Genomic DNA, 15,942 nt, shown 5'->3' with positions numbered 1-15,942 from the left:
ATCTTCTCATCTCCCTGAAAGGACCTTTGAAGTCATACTCATTCCTCAAGTTTTATCTCAACAACTTAGTCCTCTCTGAGACCAAGCCCGACTGTCCTCAGCAGTCCTAGGATTCCACTTGCGCTGCTAGAAGAGGTTTCATACAGAGGCTAGGAGCTTCAAAGTCAGAAATCTGGTTTGGATTATGGCTTCATTGCTTTGCAGCTGCAACCTTGGCCTAGTTACTTAACCTCTCTGTACCTGTGCCCTCATTTATAACATGGGGATAGAAGGGTATGGCTGGTGAGGTTAGTGTATGATTTAAACGAGTTAAATGCAAAGCACTCAGAACAGTGACTGGCATGGGTTATGTTTTCAATGTTAGTTAGGATATCTTAATCATAGATAGCTATTGTTGGATAACAGTGTGATTTCTGACATGTGTTTCTCTCTAGATTATAAACTATTTGAGGGCAGGGACCATATTTTTCCCTCGTGCATTCCCAGCCTAGAATAGTGTCTGGCATTCAAATAATTGTGGCATAAAATTCAGGGGCCTGAAGAAAGGAATGAGGAGTGGTTCCTCCTTCTTCAGAAGGACATGGAAGAGCCTTCAGGGGGATAGAGAAGGAGGGAGGGAAATAAGCCAGAAATGTAATCACCATGAGGGAGGGACAAATTGTTTATGCAAAGTTGTATCCTTGGAGCCTGGATACCCAGCTCATCAGAGGCACTTAATAAATGTATGCCGAGTGATCAAAAATAGGGGGTATAAAGTCAGGAGTGGATGAGAAGTCAAGAAATATTTTTCTTTTTAAACATGCAAACACAAATATTTTGGAGGTGATATCCTCTGCCATTTATGCATATAAATTGCTCAAATTTAAAGAAAGGTTAAGTTTGCTCGGCAAAATATCCAAGGAATCTCTCCTCAACGTCACCAAGATTTTTCTACTTAAGGACTGAGAAATATTAAGGCGTGTTCTTTCCCATATCCATCTTCAATGGTCTTCAGAGTCTAGGAGCTATTTCATTGTTGGAATATGAAGGTTTAAAGTATGGGAAATCCATTTATTTGTGTATGAAACATAATTACTTAAGAAATGTTCTTAAAGTCCTCATCTCTTACTCTTGCTCATATATCCCACATCAGAGTCACCCCTGGAATATATCTGAAACAACGCCCCCAAATACCAAATATTTACTCTGAAAATATCACTTTCTAAAAAATAATAAAAATCAAGGCTTTCAAGTGTTTAAAACCGAAGGTTAGGACAACATTATGAAAGAGGTTTGTGTCTTACTTAAACATCTCTTTAAAAAAGAAAAAAAAAGCACATTTCTAAAAAATAAGTTTTCAAATCTGTAAAGCATGTTCCCCATTTATTTCTTGTGGTGATTCAGAAATACAAGATATGAAAATTAGGTTACAATTCTGCCACAAAAGCTTCTAAAGTAGCAAACACAGGTTCTAATAGATATCAAAATAGCCATATGCACTCTTATCAGTTTAAAAATGTCTTTAGAGTTGTCACGTCAAGCAAGTGTAAAATATAATAGCTATTATCTCCTCTTCAAAATACCAAATCTGCCTTCACTGCTTTGAACTAAACAAGATCTAGTCCAGAATATGGAAGGTTATGGTTAGTAGGTATTTTTCAAAGCTGAGTTACTAAGAACTTAAGGAAATGAGAAAGCTATAAAACATTTTATGTCAAAAATTATGAATTTAAGTGTCCTCAAGTGAGTAATACATGTTTAAATTAGAACATGATGTAATAAAATTAAATTGTTGATGATACAACTCAGTTAAAAAAATTATTATGGTATTGCCTTCTTCTATGTCTTTGAATAGAAGCAACTATCAAAATGCTTTTGTCATCTAAATATTAGAAATAGTCTCTCAAAGTTTCACTTTCAAGAAACAACAACATATATTTAACAGATCTAAATAGAGACAAAACTAAACATACATAAGTATTCATGTAAAGGGGTCATCATTAACAGCATTTTTAATTTCTTCTCTTTTCAGCTGTGAAAATACTTTAAAACATATAGAAAGAAACAACTCTCTTGACTTTGTTTTTATAAAAAGTAATAAGAATTGTTTTTGTATCTTTTTCAACAATGAAGGGTCCTTGAACATATTTTGAAGTTGCTATTTATTTTAAAACATTAAACATTTTAAAATAAATATACTCACAAATATTATAATAAAACAGTTCAACCCAACCTGGCAGAGTCAGGCACTTCAGAACTGAAACTCACATAAGCTATTGTTAGTTACCTACAGAGAACCCACATTTCAACAGAATTATGATTAAACTTCTTCTGCCACTGGTAAGATCTACTCACTTCTGAGTACAATAGAAAGTGTTGAATCAATGCGATTCTTAAAAAAAAACAAATAAAACTAACAGTTTTCCTAACAGTCTGACTTGGGGCTTTCTCTTCTCCCCCTGAGCAAAAAAGCAAGTCAGCATAAAAAAGCTGTACCAGAATTGAACCAAAAAAGATAAAAAAATAGAATTTGCCTTGTAATATTTTCCTCTTTTGAAGTCAGATGGTTGTGTGATGCTGCCTAAGCATCTACGATTCCCACATCCAAAATTCTGCAGGCCAGATGTGTTTCAGAATTCATCTTTTTGTTTTGTTTGTTTTTTTTTGCATTTTGAAAAGGTAATATGGGGCATATACTAGATATTACGAGACATCTCCACAGAGTCTGGGAAAATCCCTGTAATCAAGCCCATCGGTATTTCTTCAGACAAAATCAATGAACAGCCTACGGAGTGGCATAAATAGTTATAATAGTCTCATGTAGGTTCAAGTCAGGTTTTGCTATCACAAGAATTATAGCATTAAACTGAGAAAGAAAAAAAAAGAAATAGCTCAATGTTCAAAGCCTTTTGGTTCCAGGACTAGAGACCTTTGCCATCTCTGACAAGGAAGCCCATTCCCTGACATGATAACCTCTACAAATCTGCTCTCATGCCTGAGCTTCAGGTGAGTTGGGGATAATATCTCCCCCTCTTCAGAACAGGGGCTCTGAAATTTGTCCAGGCAGTAGGTGACCTGGAGTGACAGTACTCTAAGGACACCTTGAGAAAGGCATATTGAAATACCTACTGGGAGATAATTTTCTTAAATGAGGCACCATCTTGGACTCTCTCTCTATATATATATACCATCAGTAGAAGGTGCTGACATTCAAAAGCATTTATGAGGAGTTCCCATCGTGGCGTGGCGGAAACAAATCTGACTAGGAACCATGAGGTTACAGGTTCAATCCCTGGCCTTGCTCAGTGGGTTAAGGATCCGGTGCTGCCGTGAACTGTGGTGTAGGTAGCAGACGAGGCTCGGATCTGGTGTTGTTGTGGCTGTGGCATAGGCTGATGGTTACAGCTCCGATTGAACCCCTAGCCTGGGAATCTCCATATGCCGTGGGTGTGGCCCTAGAAAGACCAAAATACAAAAAAAAAAAAGGATTTATGGGAAAAGAATAAAATTGAGAAAGATCCAGCTATGAATTTGTATCTGTTTTCTGTACATTAGGAAAATACAGCCATTACTCTCTTTTAGAGGCTGCCCAGTATGACTCAACAGACTTTGTGGACGGAGGCTGAGACTGAAAGATTCATTAAACAATTATGGGTTCAACCCACCCCCATAAACGTCAATGAAGTCATCCCAAGCAACTTATATACTAAATAATAATGTCTTTGTCAGTATTTGAAAATGTGCCATACTCATGTCTTTTAAAAAGACACCATGGATTAAAGCCATTAAGCATCTGACTTTATAAAAAGTAATTCATTTTAAGGTCAATAGGTTCAAAAACTCAAGTGCAAAAAAAAAAAAAAGTCTGCAATAATTGTTAGGTCTTTAATCTCCTGCAGTTTTTTTTTTAAAACAATAAAAAAAGCTTCTTCAAAAGCAGTGATCTTTTCTCATCAAAAGGAACTGGAATGTGTACGAAAACTTACTGTGTACAAAAAAGGGAGGAGATACAGCGTTACAATGAAGGTGTCTGTCCTCAAGTCTGAAGAACACACACAGTGACACAGAGTGTAGCAGGTAACGGTGGCTAAAACTCATCAGAGGCACTTGCTGTGAAAATCCACCAATGAACAATGAGCCTGGTCTCTGGAAACAACAGTCAGGGGGCCAACAGCATTTCCAGGGCTGTACTGTAAGACTGATGACTGCTGGGCTCTCTTAACACGTGGCACAAAGACAACGTTCTCAAGGTCGGTGGGAGAGTCAGAAAGAACGGGGTGATCATTTTATTTCAAAAACGAGTATCTTCAACCTTGGCCTTGTCATCCTACATTTTTTTTCTTAAGAAATGCAACTGAAATGTGCTATCATCAGTCTTTCTTTTTTTTCTTTTTCTTTTGAGGGTCGCATCCACAGCGTATGTAAATTCCTGGGCTAGGGGTCGAATCAGAGCTGCAGCTGCCAGCTTTCGCAACAGCCATAATGCCAGATCCAAGCTGCACCTGTGACCTACACCATGGCTCACTACAACGCTGGCTCCTTAATCCACTGAGCAAGGCCAAGGATCGAATCTGCATCCTCATGGACACTAGTCAGGTTTATGAACTGCTGAGCCACAATGGGAATTCCATCATCAGCCTTTTGTAAAAGCTACATATATGCTACGAGGAGAAAAATGTCACACTTTCCAATTTTTTTCGTTTGCTTTAATAAATTCATTAATTAATTTACAAAGTCAAGTCAAAAAAATGGTCTTCTCTTTACTTTTTTTTGTTTTTTTACAAAAATATTATAGCAGTATAAGCAAAATTGGAAAGGAAGACTCGGGAAGAGTAAGACACTACAATGGAATGGCTAGCATCAGGTCATCATGGCTGCTGAAGGAACTGTAATCCTTAAGCTTCTAAGAATTTTATTTCTCTTCAGAAAACATTTTAGGAGGCTGCCTTTCTTCGTTAATGAAAAATGAAAAGTGCCCTAAGCATTTGAGTCTAAAAAAGACAAGAAAGCATTATGTTTTCCTACTGGAAAATATTTATCTCCCTTGCTCCACTGCACTGCCCTCTCCCATCCCCCTTGTAGTTTTATGGGATCAAAGAGAGAGAAGCCACGAGGATCCACCAGCAACAGAGTGAGTTAGGGACGTTATCATGCACTCAGACACAGTGGCAATGTGTGAATCGCATCTGGAATAAAATACATGGAGTTAAAAAAGGAAAAGAGAAAAAAAATGGCCCCAGAAATCCCTAAACTGTCTTTCACGGCAGGGTCAAAAAGTCCTCAGAAAGGACATTTCTGGACTCGATCTCTTCTGGGAAAAATAGAATAAATAGAAAAAATTTTCACGATCACTCCTGAATCCTGTTCTTTGCCCTGCTCACACGCTATTAGTTCCCTTGCCATCACCTCTCCACCTCCAAGAATCAAGCTGTCTCCTGCTCCGTATTTGCATAGTATTAAGAATATTGTCTGGAGTTGAACGTCTATCCCCTTGCTTGCAGCCAAGTTTCTGAAGAGCATTGGTCCAATCCTGCAGATTCAAAAGCAAGACATGGGTCTGCAAGGCAAAAACTGCACCCCCTTTAGCAGCAAGCTGGTCAAGTGACTTCGGAAGTCTTTTTCCAAGGGGTAAGAATTAGGCAGTTTTGTCTGCAATTTCCGATCTAGCTCTCTGCATCATGCAGCGACGAACTATGCTGTCGAAACTTCCCAGGTAAAACAAAGCGATAGTGCGGAAAAGGCCCATGGTGACCACCTGCAAGATAAAGATACCTTTGAGCTCATCCAACAGTACAGTCATTCATCTCAAGGGATTTGGGGATATGTCTCAGTTTCTAAGACACATGCTCCAATCTTCTCCAAAGAGAAGGAAATATAATGCAAACTTTCTAAGTGCCAGCAGAACATGGAAAACAGAAGCTGTCTCCTCTGCACCCCTGGACAGCACAGAGCTGCCAGACACGTAGTGACAAAATATTTGTCCAGTTAATATATATAAATTATACAGAGAACAAAATAGGGATTCTTGGGGTCCTGAGAACTAGGAAAGATCCAGTGCAGCATATCAAATATCTGAACTACTACATCTTGCTTTAAGGTTTATGTTCTGATCCTAAAAGGCAGACCCTGTGCAAGGTGCTGAAAATAATGCGGTAAGAAAGACAAAGTGGCTGCCTCCACCAGCTCATTCCATAAATGGGATGACAACCAACTGAATAAAGGCAATTACTGTTTCAGGGTTAGGACAGCATTTAACCATATCCATTCATTTTCACTCTCCCCACTAAAGGACTCTCACTACAATGCCTGACAAATGGCACTTTGAAAAGGCATAAAATTACAAAGAGAGGTCTTTTCAAATATATAAGACCTCAAAAAATTTGCTTCCCAGGCACCCTTTTTTCAGGAAGCTCCTGGAAGAGGTAGACAGCCAAAGAGAGAGAGGTATCAGCAAAGAAGACAGTGTCCTGTGATACAGGAGGCAGGTGGACTCGATACCCAAGTGAAGCAGAGGGGTCCCCCAGGGTGACCGTGAGTTGGAGACTAGGGTTAGCCAAACACCAGACTCGGGGCAGCCAGTCCTGATCAGGGTAGATCAGAAGACCCCGGGGGGCGGGGGGGAGTCTTTCCAGAAGGAGAAACTGATAGCATGTCTGATATTTCTGAGAGGAGATGAAGACTGTCACAGAAATAATAGAAATAGGCCTATGATAGTTTCAAGGAAGAAAGGAAAATTAGTTATGTACATGACATAGCTCAGCTATGAACAGTATTTAAGATGTATTTGAGATAACATATGATGGTTATCTCAAATACAGATCTAATCAAAAACACAAATAACTAGGAGTTCCCTCCAAGTTATTCTGGAGTTTCCTCCAAGGTATTCCTCTAGGAATAAACCCTAATGCAAACCATGGGCTCCAGCTGGTATTAATGTATCAATACTAGCTCAGCAATTGAACAATGTGCCATATTAACACAAGATGGGGGATATTGGGGGGAGGTAGGAGAGACAGTCTGTGGGAACTCACTAATTTCTGCCCACATTTTCTACAAATCTAAAACTGTTCTATAAAATAAAGTCTGAGGCATTTACCCCAGGGTTGGAGATTTCTAGAAAAAGCAACATTTAAGGTTGAGACCAGAAGGAAGGCCGGAAGTTGGTCAGACAGAGGAAAGGTGGAGACAGAGGGACAAAGACAAAGCTGTAGAAAGAAGAGGCAGGGCAAGGGAAGAAGGAAGAGGGGGTGACGGGGCCAGAGGGTGAGGGCTGTGCCATGAGGAAAACCAACACCTGGGTCTTGGGGACCTTCCGCCTAGACGTGGTCTCTGGCACCTCATTCAGCACTTTGCCGTATACTGCCCAGCAGCCTCCCCACTGCTCTGTGCTCTCCATCAACCCTCCATCACTCACGACTCGGTCTTTCCAGAGCCACCCCTCTATGATAACCCTCATGACACTGCACTGTACTAGTCTCACTGTCCTGGTCAGCCTCTCCTGCTAGACGGCCAGCCCCTGAGGTTGGAGGGGTTGCCTAAGCTCTGACTCTCCAGTAGCAAAGACAGCACCTAGCACATCAAGGAGCAGTGAACGTACGTGTCTGTGTGTGTGTGTGTGTGTGTGTGTGTGTGTGTGTTCTGGGTGAGCTCTAATTTCCCTGGGGGCAGGGATTGTATTAACTTCTGGATTTCTATCTCCCTAAGCTTTGTTATCTGTGGCCTGACTCATTGAAAGGTGGTCTCATCTAATATCTCAAGACTTTTAGGCTAGACCACGCCTAACCCCCTAGAAACAGAGATTTCCATTTTTCAAACACAGAAGATGAATGGTTCTGAGAGGAGAACCAGGTTAACACCCCAATAGCAAAGATGGGGTTTTATCTCTACCTCTGTGGCGGCTGGCCAAAAGATTCCCTTCCAGCCTAAATGCCATGAGGTATACCTTTAACCTATTTCCTATTTACTTCACCCTGGCAAGGAAAAGTTAATACTTCAATAAAAATTCTCCACATCTTCAGGGAGAGTTACTACGTCTTCCTTTAGCCTTTTCTCATCAAGGCTGAATGAGAGGCACTTGCGGTCTGTGTGACCATGTGTCCATCTGTCTGATGGACAGCCCAGAGGTAACTCACCTGCTGGAGCCCTTCAGTGATGGAAGTTACTGGAGCCATTCCACAGGTCAGGGAGGACAGCATGTACCCATCTGAGCCGATGGAACTATTGAAATTTCCTTGCTAAAATTGAATGAAGAGAAAAGAAAGAGGTAACATGGAAAAAAATAAACTCAACCCATCGGAAACAAAGCGTGTGTCCTTTCACTTCAGGTGGGAGAAGAGGGTCATGGACCACATGTAGGAGCTCAGAGATGAACTGGCCTCAGCAAATGGGTTAGGATGGCTGGACAGGCACTGCTCAAAACGTGAGTCCATGGACCCTGAGACCCTTTTAGGGACTTTACAAAGACAGAATGATTGTCATGATAACACAATGACATTAACTGCCTTCTTCACCCAGTGACACTTGCAGTGATGGGGGAAACTGCTGTCTCGTTAGCACAGACCACAGACCTGGTGCCTCTCCACTGCCATGCATGCTTGCAGAGATAAAGTCATAAAGAAAACATAAAAATTTTAAATCTTCAAATATCTTTTAAACATCAGTTTTGCTTTAAAAAGTTCCTGATAAAGCAGCAAAATTAATCACTTTGTTCTATCTCAACCCTTGAGGACGTGTCTTAATATTCTGTGCGATAAAAACAAAAGCACATACCAGGTGCTCCCTCCTGCCATGTGCTGCATGGAAGGGAAGGATGCCTCAAGGAAGAGCCCTCCTCCAACTGTTTAAGTTAGCGAAGGTCCTGCTTTACTCATGGAACACCATTTTTACAAAAACATGGACTGACAGTGTGTGGTTATTCAGACGTGGGTGTTTGGAGGATTCTCCCCAGAAAATGAATGCGCTTCAATGGAAACTGACAGTTTTTGTGTCGATGTTCAAAGCTGAGCTTTCAAGAAAAAATTAGGAATTGGGAAAATGTATACCTGCCATTTTGAGATTGTCAGCCTTCCAAAACAGAAAGACTTTTATGATAAAATCAGCAGTGATAGTAATGAATGGCATTTTTTTTGTTTGGTTGGTCTTTGTTTTGGCCCCACCCACAGCATGCAGAAGTTCCCAGGCCGGGGACTGAACCTACATCATAGCAGCGACCAGAGCTACTACAGTGACACCGCTGGATCCTTATTAACTTGCTGCACCACAAGAGAATTCCCATGAATGGGATTTTCTGGATAACTCAGGAAACCCATATTTTCCAAACGACTAATGACTAATGTTAAAAAATCAGGAATGGTTACAAAACATTCAAAGGGCAAGACAGACCAATGGGTTTTTAAGCAACAGAGAACAAAAAGTTCATTGATGGAGTTTCCAATTTCACATTGCAACTAACCTTTAAGAAACTAGCATTCATCCAAGTTTACACTTTATATCAAGAAAAAGAGAAATGTCCACAATTATCTAAAAAGCCTAATAAAATATTCCTCCCTTTTTTCCAACTCTATGTCTCTGTAAGGCATACTTTATATCCGTCATTTAAAATAACATATTACAACTGACTGAACGCAGAGGCTGTCTTCCAGTAACAGACATTCAAGAGGCTGGTGAAACGTAAAACAATGCCACCCTTCTCACTAAGTTTGGTTTTGAAAAATAATTTTCATCATAGAAACGTTACATTAAAATGCAATGGATTTATCACTGTTATTTTAAATGGATGAAGAAATATTTTTAAATGACAGAGTTTCAATTTCTGATATGGAAAATATTGATAAGTATAACACATGAAAGCAAAGACTCTCAGGAGTTGTCAACAACTTCAGAGTGGAAAGTGGTCAAGCAATGAAAAAGCGTGAGAACCACTGGATTAAATGAATCCTGCCAAAACACAAAGAGCTGTTTCAGATCTTTAAAAACACAGTGTGTGTTTGCTCTGACTTGAGATAAGCAGGAAAAACGAAGTCCGCCCAATCCACTGGTGCCATCTTTCTATGCCTTTGAACACAATCAGGGCAAAGTTCTTCCAATGTCTGAAGATATTCTAATAGCTTTCAATGCTTCCTGCATTTTGCTCAGTTCAGCCTGAACGTGCAATGGCAGGGCTGTTCCTTCAGGCTGTTCCTGCATGCCTGCTGATGTTTCTCATGCCAAGTGTCCCCAGATGTCCTAATTCAATGTGGGCCTAAGGTTTACAGACATCCCCTATACATGTCTATTTTTCTGCAGGTGAGTTAACAGAAAGCTTGCGGCATATACGTTGTCCTAGAGAACAGCACCTGGTTTCTAAAAATACCATTTGTTTTATTCATAAATGACCTGCTTCTGGGTTGGGGTTTATATAGGTAGGACAGCAGCTCCCTCACTGCAACCTATTGAAAGTCAGCCCTCAACACAAGGGTTTGAAAAAAAGAAAAACAAAACAAAGAAAAAAAGAAAAATAAATTAATAAAAAGACCATTTTTGACTCTGAATCAACTTAGCAGGCTGGAAGCACATTAGCTGAGTTGACAGGATGATGGCCCAGAGGGCTGGTGGCACTTTCTTATTAGTGGACATTTGGGAAAATGATACTGGGAAGCAGGAAGGTGAAAGAAAAACATCTTTTTTTTTTTTTTTTTTTTTTGGTCTTTTTTTAGGGCCACACCCATAGCATATGGAAGTTCCCAGGCTAGGGATCCAATCGGAACTGTAGCCACTGGCCTACGCCACAGCCACAGCAACCCCAGATCTGAGCCGTGTCTGCAACTTACACCACAGCTCAAGGCAACGCCGGATCCTTAACCCACTGAGTGAGGCCAGGGGTAGAACCCGCATTGTCATGGATACTAGTCAGATTTGTTTCTTCTGAGCCACAACAGGAACTCCAGAAAAATTCTTAATCAACAAGTCTGGCAGTAAGACACCTAAAATAACCTAAAACTGAAACTCCTACAGCAAAGAAGAAAGGGAACAACATGCTGCATACACTATATGGTACATATTGTTTGCATATCATAGGTAAATCTCATTTTCCTTTCAAAGAACCAAAGTTCTCAGACTGATCAATCTGTTCCTAAGACAAAATATACATCTAGTTTCTGGGACCTACTAATTAACATGGAATCAATAAGGGAAAAAAAGTACAGGCTAATATTAGATATGATGAATCTAACTCACCAAAAAAACCAATTAATTTATTTTTTGAAAAAACCCCTGGGACAAATATCTTTTTGGAAATACAGCACTGTAACTACTAAAGGAAAGAAGGATTTCACTTACTATGGCATCTTTAACAATTTGTTTGGCCACTTGCTCTGGTTTGCAAACAGATGTGGTCTCTGAAATAAGACGAGTCTCCAAAGGCTAAAGGTGGAAAAAACAGACATATCAATACCATGACTGCCCAGTAATTTAGAAATAAGTTTATACAGCCCTCCCCCCAACCCCATTTAACACCTAACTCCAATTTTCTACTTTTGTTTTTTGTTTGTTTGTTTGGTTTGGTTTTTGGTGTTTTTTTTTAGGGCAGCTCCCGAGGCATGTGGAGGTTCCCAGGCTAGGGGTCTAATCAGGGCTACAGCTGCCAGCCTCCGCCACAGCCCCAGCAATGCCAGATCTGAGCCACGTCTGCAACCTACACCATAGCTCATGACAACAACAAATCCTTAACCCACTGAGTGAGGCCAGGGATTGAATGGTTCCTAGTCAGATTCATTTCCACTGCGCCACAATGGGAACTCCCCAGTTTTCTACTTTTGAACTGATTCCTATTTTTAGAACTAGGTCCATCTAGGTTCCAAATCAGTTTCTATCTGGTTACTGTGGAAAATTCAGCTCAGCAGCTGAAGCAAAACAAGGAGGCTCCAGCTACTCTGTGGGACGTGTGCCTTGGAGCCAACGAGAATCATCAGAGCTAGAATGAGAACATGGTACCAGCAGAAGGCTAGGGAAAGCCCCATGTGAATCCTGGCCACACACCTGACACAGGTGTTCAAGCAGAACCTAGACTGAGTACCCTGAGCACACCGGTTCTCAGGACCAGCATCTCTGTTGGTGCTGACTCTCAGGCCAGCAGAGGCCTGACACCTGGACAGAGCTGAGGTCTGACCAGGGACAGCCCCAGCTCATTCAAAAGCTGCAGCTGTTTCTTAAAGGACTTGCAGAGGAGGCCAGAGGAGATGAAGAGAAGACAGGGTAGTTCCAGGCGTGGCTGGGGGCTCCCTCCCGAGCTGTTGCGTCAGAGCCCCAGATCTTACTTAGCCTTGATCCTCCCAAAGATGGTTAAAGGCCCATCTCAATTGTCACCCAGCTCAAAAAGCCTTTCCTGAGTTCTTAACTGCCAGTAATTTCCCTCTCTTGCCTTTGAACGTTTCTGCATTAATATATATTAGTTACCTGTGCTTTTGCATTTATCTTCCAAGTTCTCAGAGGACGGGGTCTTTTTTTTTCTCATTTTTTAAAAACCTTCTTTGGAGCGACATGCAACACACACGCTCGAAAATTCTTTAGATGTTTCAGTCAGAAGTTTCAAAATTTAAGCCTTAAATGGCATGAAATGGTAAATTTTATTTGCCATGTAGACTTGAAAAAAATAAAATAAAAACTAGAATATATTTTCTGAAAATAGAAAAAAACACAGTTGCTCACAAAAGTCAAGGGTTTCCTGATGAACTTGAATTAAAAGAAACGGCCTTTGGAAGGTGCCACCAATCATTCTCCCAGACCCTCAGGCTGGCACCACCATGCGTGGCCAGATACACGGAGATTTAGAAGCACCATGGTGCCCTCTACAGGGCTCACAGATCCAGATAGAACTTTATTTACTCAAAGAGGTCAGCCCAACGTTTTAGTGGAGGAAAAACAAAGCAAAAAACCCCAATTTAACATCAAATCTTCACAGGGAAATTACCACCCTTTGTCAACTTTGGCTTCTAACAGACTGCTCACCAAACACTGCAAACCTGCTTAGCAGATCCCACTTCTTCTAAAACAGGGCACTGGACTTAAATTTACACCTTTGAAATAGCACTAATTTTAAGAGGCAGAGCCAAAGAGAAATAAAGACGGTAAAAGGTTTATAACTCATAGACATCTTTTTGCACATATACAAGCCCATGGAGCATAAGTGTCTATATTTATGCTGTGGATATTCACACTTAGCATCACTATAAAAGAAGTTCAAGGGGATGAGTTCTGATTGATTCCCTTCTTCCCCACTTTATTTGTTTGCTCAGAGTGCCCACTATGGGTCAAGGCAAAGAGAAGGTTCATTTGAATGAAGTACAGAGCTTGCATTCAGCTCAGGATGACTGACAGTCACTGTTAACATCCAGAGGTGATAAACACTACAGAGACAAATAAAGCCAGGGAAGAGGATGGTGAATGTCCCATGGGAAGGATACTTGAGATACAGAGGGTCAGGGAAGTCCTCTCTGAGCTGATGTCTGTACAAAGATGAAAAGAAACACAGGAGGAAGATCCATTTGAACATCCAGAGAGAGGACGGCAAGAGCAAAGCCTGCAGGTGCGCCCAGGCCGCAGGTACGAACAGGCCAGGCGAGCTCAAGGAACAGGCGGGGCTCCAGTGGGGCTGAGGCCAAGAAGAGGAGAAAATGCTATAGGCAGGTGGCAGAGGTTCAGAACAGTGCTCAAGGCTCGGTTCTATTCCAGGCATGCTGGGGTCCAGGAGAGCCTCACTCTCTAACATACAGCCAATACCAACATGGGCTATTTAATTCTAACTTGATTTTAAATGAAATGAAATAGTAAATTCAGTGTCTCGGTCCCACTAGTGAGTGGTATTGTAAGTGTTCAACAGCCACAATGTGACCACCATGTAGGAGTATGCAGACAGAGAACATTCCCACCATTCTAGCACATTCCATTGGACTGCACTGCACAAGAGGTTTTTGCTCTTTGGGTTTTTTTTTTTTTTCCTTTCAGTTTTACTTTTCGGCTGTTTTTACACAAGAGGAGTGACAAGGTCTGACTTGTGCTTTAAAAGGATCACCAGCAACTGTATGAAGAACAGACCCCAGTGGGGTTAGACCAGAAGCAAGCAGACAAGCCTGAAGACCATTACAGCAGTTCAGGCAAAAGTATCAGTAGCTCTCCCTGCTAGGCTGATAGTGATATTTGTAGTTTAAAAAAAAAAAAAAAAAAAAAAAAAAAAAAAGGTCTGGTTTGAGATAAGTTCTGAAAACAAAGAGGATCTGTAGGTCAGCTGGATGAGTGGTGTCAGGGGAAGAATCAGGGCTGGCTCTGCAGTTTCCAGCCTGAGCAGCTGGGGGAACAGTGGGCACCAGGTAACGAGATGGGAAATAATAAGGGGGGATGAAAAGGGATCAAAAAGGCCACTTCGGAAATGTTAATTCTGAGCTGCCCTTTAGACACATGGAGACAACAGACTGCAGCCATTTTAAGTTTTTAAATGTATTTTTAAGTTCAGGGGAGAGAACATTATTTTTTAAAGAAGATTATCTCATTAGATAAAATAATAGGCGATCCCCCTGTGGCACAGTGGGTTAAGAATCCAACTGCAACAGCACCAGTCGCTTTGGAGGTGCAGGGTCAATCCTTGGCCCTGTTGGTGGGTTAAAGGATCTGGTGTTGCCACAGCTGTGGCTGGGATTCAGTCCCTGGCCTGGGAACTTCTTTTATATGCCATGGGTATAATCATAGAAACAAAACAAAACAAAACAAAAAAACAGGCTATAGGATTTCCTGCTGTGGTGAAGTGGGTTAAGGATTTGAGTTGCTGCAGCTGTGGCAAAGGTCTCAGCTCCATCTGGGATTTGATCCCAGGATGGGGAACTTCCATATGCCGCAGTGGTGGCTGAAAAAGAAAAGAAAGAAAAGCTATACTCTCCATGAAAAAGAAAACACCTTATTAATTAAATAAAGCTTGAAGATTATCAGCAAGAATTGTAGTCTTTGAAAATAGGGCCACATCCTCCAAGATTCCAAACGAAAGCTCCAGAAAGTTCGAAGGCCTCTGCAAGCATGTAAACTGAAAGGAACTCAATTTTCTGACTGAAGGGTGGGATGACAGAAAAGAGGAAAGGGGATTTCCTATTGATACAGACTGGAAACAGGGCACAGAGAGGTATACTCGCCTTGGTTTTGTTTTCTTCGGCAAACCCAGGGGTGTCTGTGTCTGGAGGGTAGGCCACTGTGACATAAACATTATATGGCTTCACCTGCATTGGAGAGACAACAGTTGCCCCCTCAGTCAACGAGATACAATTTCACGTCCTCCCTTGCCAGCCTGCACGGGCTCTAGGCAGACATTTGAAATACAGACCTGATTTTCTCAGAGGGTGGCGAGACCAACAGGGTGAGTCTGTAAGAGAAGAACTACCACCAACGGAGTCAGGAAACTCCTGTCCCTGAAGACGGTTTAGAAATAAAGGCGAACCGCTCCCCTACCCTCTACTCCAGGAAACAGCTGGCCCTGAGCTATGGACTCACCTCCTTTTAAGTTTCTACCCCTCCTGACAACCAGGGGCTCGGGAGCTGCCATGCGGAGAGCAGATGGTGCTAAAAGGAAATGCACCTGTCCCCCCCCCACTGCACGCCATTCGGGAGCTGCGGTCACAGCCATGGGACAGGTCTGCTCCTCCACCAGCTGACTGCAAGCCTGTTTTCCTTCACAGCTGCTTCTCAAGCTCTTGGTATGGTAAGTTCCTCTAAAAAATCTGTTGAGATCACCCAGGTCCCCTCCCTGTGTCCTTCCTGTGCCATCTGAGACCCAAGTCTGGAATCATATCTATCCCGCGAGAAGCCCGCTTGGCCAGGAACTCCCAATGCCACCAGCCCCTGCCCAGGAGTGGGTCAGGGGTCACCTCCTCCACCCCAGCACCCGCAAACGGGACGCTCCCCTGGGTGGACACCCCTGCCCTCCCAAGTCAGACCAGGACAACCTCC

The 15,942-nt window shown here is 41.9% G+C and overlaps 1 protein-coding gene across 1 annotated transcript in view; it reads right to left on the bottom strand.

The window, feature by feature from the left end:
- Nucleotides 1-1,329: 1,329 nt before the first annotated feature.
- Nucleotides 1,330-15,942, bottom strand: part of KDSR (3-ketodihydrosphingosine reductase) — a 41,279-nt gene continuing 26,666 nt past the window's right edge. Inside the window, exons 7-10 of the mRNA XM_001925913.7 lie at nucleotides 15,132-15,215; nucleotides 11,296-11,379; nucleotides 8,112-8,213; nucleotides 1,330-5,734 (exon numbers count right to left, since the gene is read on the bottom strand). Of these exons, the coding sequence (XP_001925948.1) occupies nucleotides 5,615-5,734; nucleotides 8,112-8,213; nucleotides 11,296-11,379; nucleotides 15,132-15,215 (390 nt within the window). The 3' untranslated portion in view covers nucleotides 1,330-5,614. The remainder of the gene's footprint in view (nucleotides 5,735-8,111; nucleotides 8,214-11,295; nucleotides 11,380-15,131; nucleotides 15,216-15,942) is intronic.

The sequence above is a fragment of the Sus scrofa genome, chromosome 1 (genome assembly GCF_054392235.1).
Source record: "Sus scrofa isolate SSC_HxYL_T2T_F1_AM1 chromosome 1, Sscrofa_HxYL_maternal_Yorkshire_Landrace_v2.0, whole genome shotgun sequence".
In the NCBI taxonomy this organism is placed as follows: domain Eukaryota; kingdom Metazoa; phylum Chordata; class Mammalia; order Artiodactyla; family Suidae; genus Sus; species Sus scrofa.
The sequence above is the reverse complement of the archived record's forward strand: the minus strand, read 5'-3'. Positions and strand labels throughout refer to the sequence as shown.